At 39.2% G+C, this 18,749-nt stretch overlaps 2 protein-coding genes across 3 annotated transcripts; both read right to left on the bottom strand.

Annotated features, from left to right (window-relative positions):
• Positions 1-1,608: 1,608 nt before the first annotated feature.
• On the bottom strand, positions 1,609-6,309 carry LOC103508896 (lipase 1-like). The gene is made up of 8 exons (XM_008473476.3): positions 6,048-6,309; positions 5,479-5,775; positions 4,969-5,149; positions 4,402-4,516; positions 3,565-3,805; positions 3,030-3,173; positions 2,465-2,692; positions 1,609-1,851 (listed from the first exon to the last, which is right to left on the bottom strand). Exons 2-8 carry the CDS (start codon positions 5,683-5,685, stop codon positions 1,633-1,635), a joined length of 1,335 nt encoding a protein of 444 aa, XP_008471698.1. The 5' UTR covers positions 5,686-5,775; positions 6,048-6,309; the 3' UTR covers positions 1,609-1,632.
• Positions 6,310-14,917: 8,608 nt separating this feature from the next.
• On the bottom strand, positions 14,918-17,111 carry LOC103508897 (exosome complex component RRP4). 2 transcript variants are annotated; one of them, XM_026823380.1, is made up of 2 exons: positions 15,824-16,941; positions 14,918-15,147 (listed from the first exon to the last, which is right to left on the bottom strand). In XM_026823380.1, exon 1 carries the CDS (start codon positions 16,790-16,792, stop codon positions 15,896-15,898), a length of 897 nt encoding a protein of 298 aa, XP_026679181.1. In that variant the 5' UTR covers positions 16,793-16,941; the 3' UTR covers positions 14,918-15,147; positions 15,824-15,895. The 2 variants fall into 2 exon arrangements, with proteins under 2 accessions (XP_026679181.1, XP_008471701.1); XM_008473479.3 differs by lacking the exon at positions 14,918-15,147 and adding an exon at positions 16,948-17,111 and having other exon boundaries at positions 15,753-16,788.
• Positions 17,112-18,749: the final 1,638 nt, after the last annotated feature.

The raw sequence follows: 18,749 nt of genomic DNA on the forward strand, positions 1-18,749 counted from the left end.
ATTTTCATGTGATGTTTCCTAAGAGGAGAATTCTTCTTTTGAAATTTTAGATTTTTGAATCTCCCAAAATTTTCTCGGGCAGCCATTTTTTCGTGATGACGTCAGTTCATGTGTCAGTTCGTGATGACGTCAGTTCATGTGTAAACCATGGCTGTTTCAACGTTATTTTTTTTGTGACCTTTTAGCGACATTTTAGGGGATTTAGGTACCGTTTTGGATGTTTTTGAGTGCGCCAATGCACTTTTTGGGTACTTTTACATCGGAATAGGACTCTATCTTGAAAAAAATTGTCATTTGGTTGAGCCCCTATAATTTTTTCGGGCAGCCATTTTTTCGTGATGACGTCAGTTCATGTGTCAGTTCGTGATGACGTCAGTTCATGTGTAAACCATGGCTGTTTCAACGTTATTTTTTTTGTGACCTTTTAGCGACATTTTAGGGGATTTAGGTACCGTTTTGGATGTTTTTGAGTGCGCCAATGCACTTTTTGGGTACTTTTACATCGGAATAGGACTCTATCTTGAAAAAAATTGTCATTTGGTTGAGCCCCTATAATTTTTGCGGGCAGCCATTTTTTCGTGATGACGTCAGTTCATGTGTCAGTTCGTGATGACGTCAGTTCATGTGTAAACCATGGCTGTTTCAACGTTATTTTTTTTGCGACCTTTTAGCGACATTTTAGGGGATTTAGGTACCGTTTTGGATGTTTTTGAGTGCGCCAATGCACTTTTTGGGTACTTTTACATCGGAATAGGACTCTATCTTGAAAAAAATTGTCATTTGGTTGAGCCCCTATAATTTTTGCGGGCAGCCATTTTTTCGTGATGACGTCAGTTCATGCGACCTCGCATGAACTGACGTAAACCATGGCTGCTTCAACGTTATTTTTTTTGCGACCTTTGAGCGACATTTTAGGAGATTTAGGGACCGTTTTGGACGTTTTTGAGTGCGCCAATGCACTTTTTGGGTACTTTTTCATCGGAATAGGACTCTATCTCGAAAAAAATTTTCATTTGGTTGAGCCCCTATAATTTTCGCGGGCAGCCATTTTTTCGTGGTGACGTCAGTTCATGTGTCAGTTCGTGATGACGTCAGTTCATGCGTAAACCATGGCTGTTTCAACGTTTTTTTTTTTGCGACATTTTAGGGGATTTAGGGACCGTTTTGGATGTTTTTGAGTGCGCCAATGCACTTTTTGGGTACTTTTCCATCGGAATACGACTCTATCTCGAAAAAAATTGTCATTTGGTTGAGCCCCTATAATTTTCGCGGGCAGCCATTTTTTCGTGATGACGTCAGTTCATGCGTCAGTTCGTGATGACGTCAGTTCATGCGTAAACCATGGCTGTTTCAACGTTATTTTTTTGTTGCGACATTTTAGGGGATTTAGGGACCGTTTTGGATGTTTTTGAGTGCGCCAATGCACTTTTTGGGTACTTTACATCGGAATAGGACTCTATCTCGAAAAAAATTGTCATTTGGTTGAGCCCCATTTCCTGGTCTCACGGTGTTGGAAGGATTGGATATTTAACCCCTTGCACGCCCAGATGTAACTGTTCTAGGTGGTCTTCGAGTGATTGAATCTGCTAGCGGTGGGACTTGGTGTCTCACGATGTTGAAAGGATTGGATATTTAACCCCTTGCACGCCCAGATGTAACTGTTCTAGGTGGTCTTCGAGTGATTGAATCTGCTAGGGGTGGGACTTGCTGATATTTGGCCACAACTTCCATCATATCGTCATAAAAGACTTCTTTTGTGTCTGAAGATATGACGAAGTCGAAATGGTTGTATGTGGTGAGGACATGGGAACCAATCAGATTGGGCAGTGACATTTCTAGTCTAGTGACATCCTGAAATATAAGTAAAAGCTAAAAAGGAAAATCTTGAAAATTAGCTTATAGCTGCTGACTTGTTCAGCCTCATGTGGCTCAAGAATCTCAAGATAAATCATTTACCCTGGATTTCATGCACAAAAAGCCCACTCAGACATAGGTGTAACGGCAAACAGCTCTAAAGGATGGGTTGAGCTTCCACGAATCTCTACCCTGGATTACGATGAGGCTTACCCTGGAATCGGTGAAAAAATCCGCACCGCCAGAATACAACAGAATCGGAATGGTCACTCGGCTAAGATCGTAATCTGGGAACTTCACAAAGTTACTGAGTCTTCCATCAAGATGTAAAAAGTCAGACCCATTTTTCTTTTCTATTACAAAATCCTAAATTTCTAGCAATCCCACCAGCTTAAAGAACTCTGTCGAAACCGAAATAGTTGATCTTTATATTTAAGGTTAAAAAAAAAATGTGGTAACAGTCTACCCCAGATCGTGTCAACTTGTTGACTGAAATTAAACTTATAAAGGCTGCTCATAAAGTAAATCTGACATAGGTGTAACGGCAAACAGCTCTAAAGGATGGGTTGGGCTTCCACGAATTTCTACCCTGGATTACTATGAGGCTTACCCTGGAATCGGTGAAAAAATCCGCACCGCCAGAATACAACAGAATCGGAATGGTCACTCGGCTAAGATCGTAATCTGGAGGCTCTTCCGAATTATATCGAAGGAGATTTTGGTCACGCCCATAATCGAACTGACAGAATCGGCGCTGACGATAGAGGTCGATCAGATGGGCCATAGTGTACAGACTTGTACCGGATGGGAAATAGCCGTTAATGGACGGCACTAGATTCTGCGGACAAATGACGAGATGATGTTACTATTGTGGTCAATTCAGTCAACCTGTTTTATGCCGATATCTCAAATGGAATTTGTGATATATTCCCTTCTTCATATTTACAAGAGTGTGATGAACCTAGGAAAAATTGAAGATCCTATATTCATTGGCTTTTTTTGTTCGGTCACAATTATATAGCACTCAAGTCACAAGTAAAAGTTCAATTACATATTTCGACTGTAAGTAATATTTATCAAGCGTGTCGGGAGGCGCGTGAACGTCAAGAGTTCGAAGCGACGCGCGATATGACGCCCGGCCTTTATAACAAGAAACAATGGTGATTTTAACTTACCTGGTCGTAATTGGGTTTATTGATTCCCAAAATGAAAAGGTATGTCAGAACACACCCGAATGGGATGCTATCACAAATTCGGACAATGGGATTGATAGGTCGCCTTTCTAGCAGTTCAAATTTGCGCACTTTGTTGCAATATCTCTGGTGAGAAAAGAGCAGAAATTTGATTAAAAATCACGCCGAATGTGCCAAGTTCAACTCATGTTACATTTCGCAGTATTTTGACGTCACAACTGTTGAAATTTTTGTGCCATGATTTTAAATAATTTAAAGGTGTTTCTTCTGTTTTACCTATACTTGTTGACCGCTATATATAAAAAAAAAAAAAAAAAACAGAAACACACCCTCTCTGGGCAAACCTGGGACTATGTGTGGACAACTGGACACACCTTAAAATTCATAACCACAAATAATAATAATTATTTATGATTTTTTCATTAGTACTTACTTACTTAGGTAATATAGGTACTTACTAGGTATAGGTAATACTATATACTTACTTAGGTATAGGTAATATATGTAGGTAACTTACAGAAACTGACTTTATAAGGAACTCCAGCAGGGGTCCCTGTCTCAGATGAGACGCGAATACAAACGGAGCCATGCCCACGAACAGGTTGATTTTCTCGTTATATTCAGGCCGAAGTGAAGTCATTATCATGATGATGGCATTTGAGAACGAATGTCCTAATAGAGTCATCTTCATGAATCCCGTGCGGTGGAGAATGAAATCTACAAACGCTGGGAGATCGTAGAGCCCCATCTCGTGGAAACTGGAAAGTATGAGCGGTCCAGTTCAAATTAACGAAAGAGGGATGTTTGACTCCAAAAGTCCAAAGTATATGGGAGTTGGAAAATACACGTAATATACAACATAGATGTGACTTGAACGTAAATTGAAAATGATGCTCAGGAAGATACAAGAGGATTTCTGAGCAGGTCTTTAACGTATAAAACGTAACCAAGTGAAAATAATAATACCTACTAGAATTTCTGGGATACTTGAACAAAAAATCATCACTTTGAATATGAATTAATCATATTTTCACAATTTGGTTTGCCCACCTCCAGGTAGTCCTGATCTTCAATAGGTAATATTAAGGCCCGGCGCACATTGAGACGCAGCTACGCAGCACAGTCACGCAGCACAGCAAAGCAGTTTTTGTAAACCATTGGATTCAATACCTAAAACGTAACCAAGTGAAAATAATAATACCTACTAGAATTTCCGGGATAATTGAACAAAAAATCATCACTTTGAATATGAATTAATCATATTTTCACAATTTGGTTTACCCACCTCCAGGTAGTCCTGATCTTTAATAGGTAATATTAATCCTCTGTTAATCTGTTTCTCCATTAGTCTCACCTGAACTTCCAGAAGTTTTCGTCCTCAGCCGTCATATTGATGTGACCTTTGCCATTGTAGTTGCCTCGGAAGTTGGAAAGCCACACATCGTATCCCGCTTCTGACAACATTATCGCTGAAACAAGTATTATTATTATTATTTTGTTGCATTTATTTATTTACAATCTACAATTTAAATGGTAAAAAAATACAATTGTAATAAGTAAATTGGTTGAATTAAAATGGACTTGAAGGAGAAGCCATCCAGTAATGGCACTCCCATTTACATATGTAAATCAGACAAAGTCTGTTGGAGGTGGCTTCATCTCAATTCGAGACAGAACAGCCAGTGGGTGTGATTATAATTAGCAACAATTTGTGCTACTCAACCAACCCCGGCCACACTGTCACAAATATAACGCGGAAAAGATTGAACATCTTTTGAGAGTTTTGCTCATATGTTAGGAAGTCATTCTCATGGTTTGGGATGGGATATTCGCCAGTGACCTTTACCGCTTTACCAATGCATTTTGACAATGGATTGAACAAGGTCAAGATTGTCGACGAGAACAGTTAAATAATACCTACCCAAGTCTGGCTTTCCTCGCACTAAGAAGGTTTCAGAGCAGGCCAGGAATCCATGCATGACCAATACGGGAGGACTACCTTCCTGTTTAGGGAGAATCCGGTAGAGGGAGATAATGTAGCCATCTTCAGTTGTGACTTTGTGCTCTTCGCTCTTGTAGCCCCATAGCTCTATCAAGGCCGCCTGAAAGCAACCAGCAGATATTCATTGAATCACACTCAGGCCGGAGGCCACAAAGTGAGTTTAAACTCCGATTAGGTTTTAAACTCGGTTCAAGCAATCTGATTGGCTGAAAATTTTGGAATTTTTAAAAATCAACCAATCAGATTGCTTAATTCGAGAGTTAAACTTGAACCGAGGTTAAACTCACTTTGTGGCCCCCGGCCTCGGTGACGTACACATATGTAACAAATAATTTTAGTATATTACTACATTAGAGGTCCCCTAAATGTCCGGCTGGATTGGGATGTACATACCAGGAACCGAATGATATACACCCGTAGTGTACTTACCGTGTCAATAAAGTTGAACCGCCATGGGTTAGATGTGTCAATCCGCATTTTGTCACTACGGTTGCTCTTGGATGACAGAAACATATAGGTGTATTTGATATTCAGGGGGTATCTCTTGCCTGTTACCTCCTCATTGGAGGGAAGCAAAGACAGCACAAGCATTCCGGCGATACACACATTAACACTATGTTTAACACCCGGGCCCATTTCTGTTGTAGTTCACTTGCAAATAAATCAATATAAGGGAATTTTATTGAAACGCTAAAAAACATGCCATGTTTGTTATGAAAAGCAGAGCTATTGGGATCCAAAATCGCGTGTTTAAAAATATCTTATAGTGGGTTTTACCAATGACTTAATGAGAGATTTCACTATCGGGAAAATTTTCAATGATCCAAAACTCCCTTTTGGATGATAAAAAATTCTCTCGTTAGTGAAATCTCTCATTAAGTCATTGGTGAAATCCACCATGAATCTCCAATACAGATGCACTGGTACAGACACAACCTAATGTTCTTTTTATCATGTCAACATACGCAGAGGCTAAAATTTGAAATACGAGTAACAACGTGATCAGAAATGAGTTAATACAACACTGGTTTCCCTCAGAGGGAAATTTCGATGCAATTTTTTTATACAATCTGTAAAAATATACTTTAAACTGTGATTATTTTCAAACATTAAACACTGGAAGTACTTTGATTGACCCCACAAACTTAGGTACCTATGGAAAACCTCTGCTTGAGAACATGGAACACGGTAATTTTCGCTTTAATGAACCATTAGGAGTAACAAATAATTACGTTGTAATCATATGTTTAATGTGCGTACTTCAGTGCAGACTTTGAAATCAGTCAAATTTGGTGCATCAAGCTTGGTTTTTAGACTGATTGTAAAAAGTATTTAGACTGATATTCGTATTTCACATTTGGTATTGAACTTCACAAAGTTACTGAGTCTTCCATCAAGATGTAAAAAGTCAGACCCATTTTTCTTTTCTATTACAAAATCCTAAATTTCTAGCAATCCCACCAGCTTAAAGAACTCTGTCGAAACCGAAATAGTTGATCTTTATATTTAAGGTTAAAAAAAAAATGTGGTAACAGTCTACCCCAGATCGTGTCAACTTGTTGACTGAAATTAAACTTATAAAGGCTGCTCATAAAGTAAATCTATAAAATACCCATCTTTAGCTTGATTTTCATCAACAGAAGTATGCTTGAGGTACTTATTTTAATTCTGTTGTGTTCTCAAACCTAGGTAAATATTTTACTGTCCACTGTTTTACATCTGCAATTAAAATAGTTTTCCTTGATAAAATAGCTTCTATCCTGTGATATTCTAATACGAACGAAGATGCTATACCTATTGAATTAAAATGGACTTGAAGGAGAAGCCATCCAGTAATGTCACTCCCATTTACATATGTAATCAGACTTTTAAGTCTGTTGGAGGTGGCTTCATCTCAATTCGAGACAGAACAGCCAGTGGGTGCTGGGTGTGATTATGATTAGAAATTTAGAAACACTTTGTGCTACTCAACCAACCCCGGCCACACTGTCACAAATATAACGCGGAAAAAATTGAACATCTTTTGAGAGTTTTGCTCATATGTTAAGAAGTCATTCTCATGGTTTGGGATGGGATATTCGCCAGTGACCTTTACCGCTTTACCAATGCATTTTGACAATGGTTGAGAGTTTTGCTCATATGTTAAGAAGTCATTCTCATGGTTTGGGATGGGATATTCGCCAGTGACCTTTACCGCTTTACCAATGCATATTTCTGAACGATAAGACCAGAGTAGTTTAGTTAGAGTTCCTCCATCAAACCTCTTGGGGGAAAAAATGCCCCGACTTGGATTCGAACTCAGTGTAAAGGTTGCCATTGACCTTTACTTACTGTTAGTATTTTTAATTCATACAGACATGTCTTATTTTCATGTTGCAGACAAATCCTATAGCTCGGCGACAAAACCATTAACACAGTCCACAAAGGCTCCGATACTAAGCACATTCACTCCCTTAGTAAATGACAAAGAAACTGCCACTCCAAATGATCTCCATAGTAACCAATTATCCCCACGATCTAGTCTGAGTATGAAGAAGACTGCACCCCGCCGTAAAGTCCTATTTGATAGCGATGAAGATGATGTTATTCCAATGGAAACCGACGTTAAAGATGAACTAAATAAAGATGTATGTAACACTGAAAACAAGCGGGCAGACAATGCGAAAATCTCTCAAACTGGAAATACAGCCAAAACCATTAGAAATGCCAGAAACGGCAGTTCCGACAGTCAAACTTCAAGTGAGAATAGTGAAGTCAAAGCTCATCCTAAAACTACCAGGAGACGCGCTATCTTAGAAAGTTCTGAAACTTCAAGTGAAACAAGTGATGAAGTGTATACCACGTGTAGAAAAACTCAGCCTAGAAAGCCAACCGAGGCAAATGCCAGATCAGGTAGACATGCTAAGGCAAAGGAAGAGAGGATAGAAACTTCAACTAATAAGAAGAATGTCAGAGGAATTAATAAAGTCAGTGGCAAATGTTTGAATCAGCTGGTGGATGCAGTGGTGGCGTAGTGGTCAAGACGCTCGCCTGGTAAACAGGAGGGCGTGGGTTCGATCCTAGCCGAGGCATGGAATTTCATCCTCATTTATTCGAGAATTTATCATAATAATGGAGCTCTAAGGATTAGGTGGCAGAGAACGCCTCCGGCTTTGAGTGTCAGTCTTTCCAAGAGTCACCTATCTTGAGCTATCTATTTGTAAAGCGTCACTTACCCAAATCTTCTTGACCCCGAAGTACCCAACTATCGGAGGCCAAGCAAAGCCCATGCTGCAGAAGCACAGGGGGGCTGTTGGCATATTTGGGTACGATTCGGTGCATTGTGAGCGTGTACCCGTACAAGAACAATTTATTGACTACGTAGGCTTAAAATAGTAAATAACAGACAACTTAATGATAGGTTGAGCAGTATCAGAAGAAAAACTTAATAAATAAATACTCGCAATAAATAGGCACTCTACTTGATAAATCCTTTGTTGAAGCATGATAAACCCTTTGTAACCTCCAGCTAGCCAGGCTGGTTAGGGTTTGGTTGCTCTGATCCCTATCAAATCAAATCATGAACCTTTGTGGTAAAGCAGAGAGCTTTTTCACAACTTTGTGGGTATCACAGTATTACAAGTCTTTCATTTACTCAACCATCATATTTATTATCGCTCGCCTCTTCGACTTGTGATGCCGCCACTGGTTGCTACTCGAACAAGAACAATTTATTGACTACGTAGGCTTAAAATTGTAAATAACAGACAACTTAATGATAGGTTGAGCAGTATCAGAAGTAAAACTTAATAAATAAATACTAGCAATAAATAGGCACTCTACTTGATAAATCCTTTGTTGAAGCATGATAAACCCTTTGTAACCTCCAGCTAGCCAGGCTGGTTAGGGTTAGGGTTTGGTTGCTCTGATCCCTATCAAATCAAATCAAATCATGAACCTTTGTGGTAAAGCAGAGAGCTTTTTCACAACTTTGTGGGTATCACAGTATTACAAGTCTTTCATTTACTCAACCATCATATTTATTATCGCTCGCCTCTTCGACTTGTGATGCCGCCACTTGCTACTCGATTAAAGTAGCTACTCGATTGTCCTCACGAGGCTGAGTGCACCCCGAACTCCAAGCACAGAGCCGAAAAAACCTTGGCTCCGCCGGGAATCGAATCCGGACCTCCTGCGTGCAAGCCTAGTGTGATACCCACTCGGCCACGGAGGTTGCTGCTCTGATCCCTATCTATAGTCCCACAGCAAGACGCTACTCGATTAAAGTAGCTACTCAATTGTCCTCACGAGGCTGAGTGCACCCCGAACTCCAAGCAAAGAGCCGAAAAAACCTCGGCCCCGCCGGGAATCGAACCCGGGCTTCCTGCGTGCAAGCCTAGTGTGATACCCACTCGGCCACGGATGTTGCTGCTCTGATCCCTATCTATAGTCCCACAGCAAGACACTGGTCTGCTCCCTGTTTAGGGTCCCCATCTGGGCAAAAGCTATACATTTTTCAAGCGCCCTACACTACTGCACTGAGGACACTCAGGTTGTCTTGTTCTTTCGACGCCGAATTCCTATCGAATTTCCCATTGGGCATTTTACACGGTCTTCCCGGCTTGTTGTTATAAGTGTTGAGAAGACACAGGACGGAATCGAATAGCAAACTCCGGGAGTCACGGGCAAATATGTAGTCCAGGTGATTGAAGTAAGGGAACGGGACCTTGTACATCCCGACCAGGTTGGGCAGCTGGTAGGCGAGAAGTCGAACATCCTGGAAACGAGATAATGAAAGTTAGTCACCTATACAGAGAAACTTGGAAGCTACTGCGCATTATCTTGTTCTTTCGACGCCGAATTCCTATCGAATTTCCCATTGGGCATTTTACACGGTCTTCCCGGCTTATTGTTATAAGTGTTGAGAAGACACAGGACGGAATCGAATAGCAAACTCCGGGAGTCCCGGGCAAATATGTAGTCCAGGTGATTGAAGTAAGGGAAGGGGACCTTGTACATCCCGACCAGGTTGGGTAGCTGGTAGGCGAGAAGTCGAACATCCTGGAAACGAGATAATGAAAGTTAGTCACCTATACAGAGAAACTTGGAAGCTACTGCGCATTTGTCTGATAAAGAAACTTTTCAGTCTCATTCTGGCAGGATAAACAAGGCATATTCTATTCGATTCTATTGTTCCACACATAATTTCTTGGGACACCAGGTAAATTTGTTTAATAGCTGGCTAACTCGCCAGCTATGGGTTCCTGATCTTGTGGTCAATCAGTTTTGGAATTAATAAAGTCAGTCGAATATTTGAACTTAACCGGGACTTTTCAGTCTCATTCTGGCAGGATAAACAAGGCATATTCTATTCGATTCTATTGTTCCATACATAATTTCTTGGGACACCAGGTAAATTTGTTTAATAGCTGGCTAACTCGCCAGCTATGGGTTCCTGATCTTGTGGTTAATCAGTTTTGGAATTAATAAAGTCAGTCGAATATTTGAACTTAACCGGACTGCACAGAAGTTTTCTCTCGCTATTTTAAACCCTCTAAACGGGGAAAAATGATATTTAGGGAGGAGTCAATAGTCATACAAAGGCTTATAAAATTGTAGGCTGAACTGAAAAGGCCAAAGTGTCCAAAAATATACGCAATTCTTGGAGACTTCCATAACGTCCTCCTTGGACCAAAAATAATCAAAATGTGTAGGTAGTATCAATAAAGTTATCAATAAAATTATTAGGTATTAACTGGATTACCTGCATACAGATGAGTAAAGGTGAACTTACTTCGGATGTGGTAAAATTATTTTAGATAGGTACCTAGTCTTTTTATTTTAAAAACAGGTAAAATAATATCACACCGTCTTACTTGAATGAAGCGTTTACATTACAATAAATCGATTAACACAAATAAAATTGGGACGGAACTTTTAGTTGCGGTTGGCTATGTTCTTTAAAGTGTACACATGGTTTTCTTTTTGGTCCTATGAAAATTCGAGGCAGATAGGTAACAAGATTTATGCTCCAGGTAGTTTACTGTAGTGGCGGAGGTACCTGTTACCTACGATAAAAATATTTTCTGCCAGCCTGGTTAGGTTAGAGTCTTAGAGGGTAGAGCGTCTGCCCTGTAAGCTCTAGGCCGCGGGTTGAATTCCCGTCTGGGTTGAACTTTGTCCTAAAAAGATAAGGTTCGTTCTCGAAACAGCTGGCTTTCTCCTATCCTGAGCACCTGAGCCAGCCTAGTTAGCTTGGTTGGTAGCGCGTCTGCCTTACAAGCCCTAGGCCGCGGGTTCACTTTCCACCCAGGGCGGATTTTATCCTGGAGGGATAATTTTCGTTCTCGGAACGGCGAATGTAGGGTAAAACTCCCGTCACTAAAGACTTTAGCGGTTATTATACATTGACGTTAAACCTTAAAAAAAAAAAAAAAAAAAAAAAAAAATAACTCTGACCCCGGCTCTTCATGAAATCTCTTTCAAATATAAAATCTTGTCCCTACTTGGTCCCTAAAGATTGACACCTTGTCCAACCAAACTGCTAGCTCCCTAAAGATTAACATCTCCTTTTCCGCCACTGGTTAATATCTTAATCTGATAAGAACCATAAGTGCTCTGGGTATTCTGTTCCTATGTAAATCTTAAGGTTGATGGCAGATTAGATAGCGAATCAAGTACCTCTAGGCTCGTCGGATTTCGGGTGACGTGACCGTGAACTTGACGTACGCTACGTGACTTACGAGACCTACACGCGTGCGTGCGTCGGTATGTGTGCACGGGATAGAGATTTGGAAAACAATATTGGTGTAACCGTATAGCCATATTTTACTATGCGATTTTTTTATTCAACATGATTTAACCAAAGAGATTCCGCTTTGAAGGTCCACAAATGCTGCCACAGGCCACTTACCTGTGTATTTTCTGAAAGAGGGTCTCTTTCAGATAACTGTTGCTGTCAGGACTTTAGGTTTCGGCCTATGTCGATCAAACTCAACGGAGAGGTTCGATAATTTATGTAGATCAAAAGTGTCCGCGGGCCGAAGTTCGAGAAACGTACGGGTCGCCCGTTATTCAGGGCCAAAGTTTCGCTGTTCAGGGCTAAATTTTGGAAAAAAAAAGAAGAGAGATCGAAAGGATTTCGGTCCTCTGGCGTCTTTAACTTTCGGACCAGGCGGCTCAAACTTTCCAGGGAGTTTCATAATGGGATATACTTAGATCAAAAGGGTCCGCGGGCCGAAGTACGAGAAACGTATTGTTCGGCCGCTTTTTACGGCCAACATTCGCAAAAAGGTCGAAAAGAGTTCGCCTTGCTCAGGCGGATTCCGAAAGGAAATGTTTGGACAGAACATGGCCGGCTCGACCGGGATTTGAACCCAACACTTCTGGGTTGAGAGTCAGCCCCCTTAACCACTTGGTCTCCTGTTACACCATTTACTTGACCTACCTAATTAATAGAATAGACAATAGAATATACCCTGTTCATACAGCCAGCATAGGACTGAAAAGTCCCTTTACTGCACAATAAGCAATAATAGAGTGTGTGTGGTGTCAGAAATCGTCGAAATAAATAACACTCGAACGGATATTGGACTGTCAGGGAAGTTCACATGGAAGTCTTGGGTTTACGAATTTGTATGATTCGAGATGGCTCCAATCGCATATGATATTAACTACTGTTTTGTAAATTTATGCAGATACCATCAGGGTTTTACTATCTCGTTTAAACAATTTTTGCAGTCATTAACTTCAACGCTTAGTACCTGTAATAACAAATACAGAAAGCAATAAATCACGAGGGTTAATCCAAAATCGGCCTTGTATTTTTCTATTGGAGGATAATCGTGTATAATCCGCGGGGCTATTTAACCCTAATAATGATGATGAATAGACATATATTAGTTCTCCTATGAGGAAGTAGTCCAAACATTGACATTTATAAACGGGCTGTATTAGAACATTGTAGCTTTTTTAGGCGGGTATCTAATCTATAATTAATATCATATAATTTATTCTTTTCTGTACTAATGCTCTGACCGGAGTAGATATGCCTACGTTCTTACGTTAGCAATTCGCCTCCTATGAGGAAGTCGTCCAAACATTGACATTTATAAACGGGATGTATTAGAACATTGTAGCTTTTAGGCGGGTATCTATTCTATAATTAATATCATATAATTTATTCTTTTCTGTACTAATGCTCTGACCGGAGTAGATATGCCTACGTTCTTACGTTAGCAATTCGTCTTTTTCGTCGTATGATGAATACATCCATAGTAAGTCCATATTTACATACCTACCTATTAACTTTTGAAAATTACTTTATTGTCTTTATTTACCTACTTTCTATCCGAAATTTAAACTCTAAAAACAGACAGCACATACCTACCTAATTAAATTGATATTGAGATATAGACAATTTATTGCCGACAGCAATACACTTGGACATGTAAATTATTTACGAACTGTGTGTACGTGCCAAAACGAAGATATGTGAATAATTATGTAATATTTTTATAAGGATGAGACAGATTAACTTGATTTTTTTTTTTTTTTTTTTTTTTTTTTTTTCACTTTTTTTTTTTTTTTTTTTTTTTATATTTTTAAAATTTTATTTCTCGCTCTTCCGATCTTGACAATTTTTGATGTTTGGTTATACTTTATACATTTAGAACATTATATCTAGCGTTAGATTATCTTTAAAATAGCCTAAAGTGCAGTATCGGTACCTACGTGATTTTGCCTTCATAACTCCGTGTTTTATCATAATAGAGACATATGTAGGTACTAAGTATAGTAGATATCTACCAAATACTTGATAATTAGGTACATTACCAACCTTTCGGTAATAATGCTCGTCCAAATTAATTTCTAATAATAATCAAAGTGTAGGTGATAATAACAATAATGAATTGTGCGCAAGATTTATTCTCTTCAAAAATGCCGAATTAGCCCTCGCGGGGCCCTTCAAAATGTAGCGCGGGACTCGAAGCATTTGCCCTATTTGCCCTTGCCCATCAAGCAATATGGTTAACCCGGCCCTGCTTTTTAAGAACTTTTAACTGTCAATGACAATTATATTATTTATTGTACCTAGATGCACGTCACATGTTCCGTATAATATTCACCATCACTATTAGTAATCCTTTGGGGTCTGCTTTATGCATTGCACTAATTTATTTTTCATGTCTTTAGGATTTTATTGGTGTGACCAACAGAACTGATTATCTTGTTACCTTTACCTATAACAAAGTTCTAGGTAGGTACTTTAGATTATTGGCTAATTTCAAGAATTGACCTTTACCTCGAATTCGCACCTATGTACTTGAGTATGTAGTCTATGTAGGTACCTACCTATCAAGCATGTGCATTGCACTAATTTATTTTTCATGTCTTTAGGATTTTATTGGTGTGACCAACAGAACTGATTATCTTGTTACCTTTACCTATAACAAAGTTCTAGGTAGGTACTTTAGATTATTGGCTAATTTCAAGAATTGACCTTTACCTCGAATTCGTACCTATGTACTTGAGTATGTAGTCTATGTAGGTACCTACCTATCAAGCATGTGTCATGAATTTCCTGACTTTGGTTCCTTTTGTTGTCTGTCCAATAGAAGGTAACACTATTTGATAGCTCAGCTATAATTGAACCCGCAAGTTCTTCATAACTGAGCGAGCGCCTCACGTATTCGGAAACCCCATCAGGAAGGTACTTACCTGGTTGACTCAACCCAAATTGTTCTACTCGTCATTTTCATTGGTCTATTCATAAGGAGCTTAATTTTAGAGTTAATAGCTCAGCTATAGTTGAACCCGCAACTTCTTCATAACTGAGCGAGCGCCTCACGTATTCGGAAACCCCATTAGGAAGGTACTTACCTGGTTGACTCAACCCAAATTGTTCTGCTCGTCATTTTCATTGGTCTATTCATAAGGAGCTTAATTTTAGAGTTCTGATCTCGGATAGAAACTCCTTTATTCGACATTGATATCATGGGCTTGATGTGTCTGTACATTGTACCCACACTTTGGTTTCTCCCAAGGCTGAACGCAAAACTTCATGTTCATGCAACCAGTAGGAACTAGGAGTCTTTCAGGCTGACTACTGTTGAGGTTCTGGATAAGAGAAGAAAGAAATTTCGTGTTAACACAAAGAGTTCAAGATAATCGCTTACTAGATTTTCATTTTTTCATTAGATACAATGATACATAATCCAATTCCAAGATGAAATCTTTTGTGTAGAGCATATTGCATATCTATAAATTATACAAGGCGTTCATAGGAACGGTAATCTTATTTCTTTTGCATGTTACTGAACATAACATATGTAATAATAGAAAGTAATAATACCTACGAGTATTAATTGAGCTGTAGTTTTTTTTTTTTTTTTTTTACAACTTGAAATGGTCTTCAAAAGATTTATTTATCTGAAAATCAATTTGGGACTTTAACAGACTACTTTTAGCACTCTCTGACTTACAGTTGAGAAGTTGCGGGTTCGATTCTCCACGGTGTCAACAAATTTCCCTTTTATTTGTGAACCATTAACAAGTAAGCATGTGAATAGTTGATCCCATGGGATTTTTCACGCCGAATCTAATGGTGAAACTTTTAGAACTGTCCGACTTACTGTTGAGAAGTTTAATGTAATAGAAAGTCGTGTGATGTTCACACCAGATTTTTTAAAATGAATTTATACAAGATTATAATTAATCCTAAACAGGGATGAAAAAAAAGTGTATACAGAGTGGTCAACAACAAATACACTTCATTGAAAATAATATTAATTACCTATGCTATACAAGTAAGTATACATAGTAACTTTTGGTTCATTGAACACTCCAATATGAAATGACAAAAGTATCAATCAGCAAGGCCCAAAGTTTGAAGTTTTTGGGCTGTGCACAGTACCAAATCAAGTTTAGATTCTGGTTTGAGCAGATCATAGGTGGAATATTTCAAAGATTCTTCATATGCATATTGAATACTAGTATCAAATAGCATGACTTTACTTTCTGCTAGAGCCTTGATAACATTGTTTAATCTAGTAATGGTTTCTCTATCAGAGAGCTTGACAACTTCCATGTTTTGAATGAACCCACCACTTTTATTTTCATCAATAGCTGATACCCAAACATAACCATTACATCCCAATATTACTTGTGCACCACATGCTAAATTGCAAAAATGGGATTTACTTCTTCTTATTAATGAAGGTGGCACTGTTAATAGAATTCCTTGGCCTAATTTTCCATACTTTAGACTTCTTGTGTGTAGTGTTAAGGAACCTTCAGTTGAGATCTGATGTATTTCTGCACTTATAAGGTCACCTTCTTTGAGAAACTCTCTCATCATTTCTTCATCTTGAACACTGCGTCTTCTTTGTTCACCTCCAGGTAGATTTACAGATGTTAGGTGTAGTGCTGATTCCAATATACTGTTTGTGTCAACAACCCATTTTTGTGATTGCAGACCTGTAACTCTGCCCACTACAACTTCACCAATCTCTCCAATGTACCTGCTATTCATTGCTCGCACTGATACTAACTGATTGACTTTCTCAACTACTCCTCCAACAGAAGCTTTGATCTCTTCATCATCAGGGAATGTACCATGACCTGTCATGTATCCTTCTAAATATTCTACTGTTTCTCCTGGTGTCAATATAGGATCAGTGAATTCATGAATTTCAATCAGAGGATCAATCCTGTCCGATGCCAGCATGATCTCAATGACTGGTTTATCTTTCTCCTCTGCCATTTTGATGGTACAATTGACAGGGTGTGAAATAACAAGTTACTTTAACTTAAGAGGATTAATTGCACACAAAAAAGGAAGAAAAACCTCTTGAAAAAGAAATAAATCACGGGCTCCGGTGGTTTTTTACTTCAACATTTTCCGATTTTCAGTATTTTACATTTTGGTGGTACAATCGACAGGGGGTGAAATAACAAACTACTTTAACTTAAGAGAATAAATTGCACACAAAAAAAGGAAGAAAAACCTCTTGAAAAAGAAATAAATCACGGGCTCCGGTGGTTTTTTACTTCAACATTTTCCGATTTTCACTATTTTTCACGCGGTTTGTTTACAAAATCACTTTTTAAATATTTCGCGCTCAGACCGTCAAGTACATAAAATTTTTGTACTCTTTTTTTTCAGGGTCTTTTTTATGGCTAGGTCCGCTAAGCTGTGTCGGAGATTTTTTTTTTTTTTTTTTAGAGTTTTAAAAGAAATGTGAAAGAGGGTCTCTTTCAGATAACTGTTGCTGTCAGGACTTTAGGTTTCGGCCTATGTCGATCAAACTCAACGGAGAGGTTCGATAATTTATGTAGATCAAAAGTGTCCGCGGGCCGAAGTTCGAGAAACGTACGGGTCGCCCGTTATTCAGGGCCAAAGTTTCGCTGTTCAGGGCTAAATTTTGGAAAAAAAAAGAAGAGAGATCGAAAGGATTTCGGTCCTCTGGCGTCTTTAACTTTCGGACCAGGCGGCTCAAACTTTCCAGGGAGTTTCATAATGGGATATACTTAGATCAAAAGGGTCCGCGGGCCGAAGTACGAGAAACGTATTGTTCGGCCGCTTTTTACGGCCAACATTCGCAAAAAGGTCGAAAAGAGTTCGCCTTGCTCAGGCGGATTCCGAAAGGAAATGTTTGGACAGAACATGGCCGGCTCGACCGGGATTCGAACACAACACTTCTGGGTTGAGAGTCAACCCCCTTAACCACTTGGTCTCCTGTTACACCATTTACTTGACCTACCTAATTAATAGAATAGACAATAGAACATACCCTGTTCATACAGCCAGCATAGGACTGAAAAGTCCCTTTACTGCACAATAAGCAATAATAGAGTGTGTGTGGTGTCAGAAATCGACCTTGCTCAGGCGGATCCGAAAGGAAATGTTTGGACAGAACATGGCCGGCTCGACCGGGATTTGAACCCAACACTTCTGGGTTGAGAGTCAGCCCCCTTAACCACTTGGTCTCCTGTTACACCATTTACTTGACCTACCTAATTAATAGAATAGACAATAGAATATACCCTGTTCATACAGCCAGCATAGGACTGAAAAGTCCCTTTACTGCACAATAAGCAATAATAGAGTGTGTGTGGTGTCAGAAATCGTCGAAATAAATAACACTCGAACGGATATTGGACTGTCAGGGAAGTTCACATGGAAGTCTTGTTTACGAATATTTGTATGATTCGAGATGGCTCCAATCGCATATGATATTAACTACTGTTTTGTAAATTTATGCAGATACCATCAGGGTTTTACTATCGTATTTTTCACGCGGTTTGTTTACAAAATCACTTTTTAAATATTCCGCGCTCAGACCGTCGAGTACATAAAATTTTTGTACTTTTTTTTTCAGGGTCTTTTTTATGGCTAGGTCCGCTAAAGGCCGCTAAGCTGTGTCGGAGATTTTTTTTTTACAGTTTTAAAAGTAATGGAAGATCTTTTAATTTTGTAGAGTATAAAAGATTTCAATACCAATAAATTCATTTTTGCACACTACCTAGGTAATTATTTTAGGGTTGCTAAATTTTCACCACTTCTTTCAGGAAGGTGCGAATGTCGTTTCGTGTAAACGGTCCTTAGATCCCATAGCCCCCAAATCTCGGCCCTGTTTCTCAATCGATTGTTTTCGTGAATGGAGGTGGAACCCTTCGCATCTGTTCTGTTCCCTCTCCTCTCGTCTCGTTTCGTTTGT

This window comes from Diaphorina citri, unplaced genomic scaffold (assembly GCF_000475195.1).
Source record: "Diaphorina citri unplaced genomic scaffold, Diaci psyllid genome assembly version 1.1 scaffold445, whole genome shotgun sequence".
Taxonomy (NCBI): Eukaryota; Metazoa; Arthropoda; class Insecta; order Hemiptera; family Psyllidae; genus Diaphorina; species Diaphorina citri.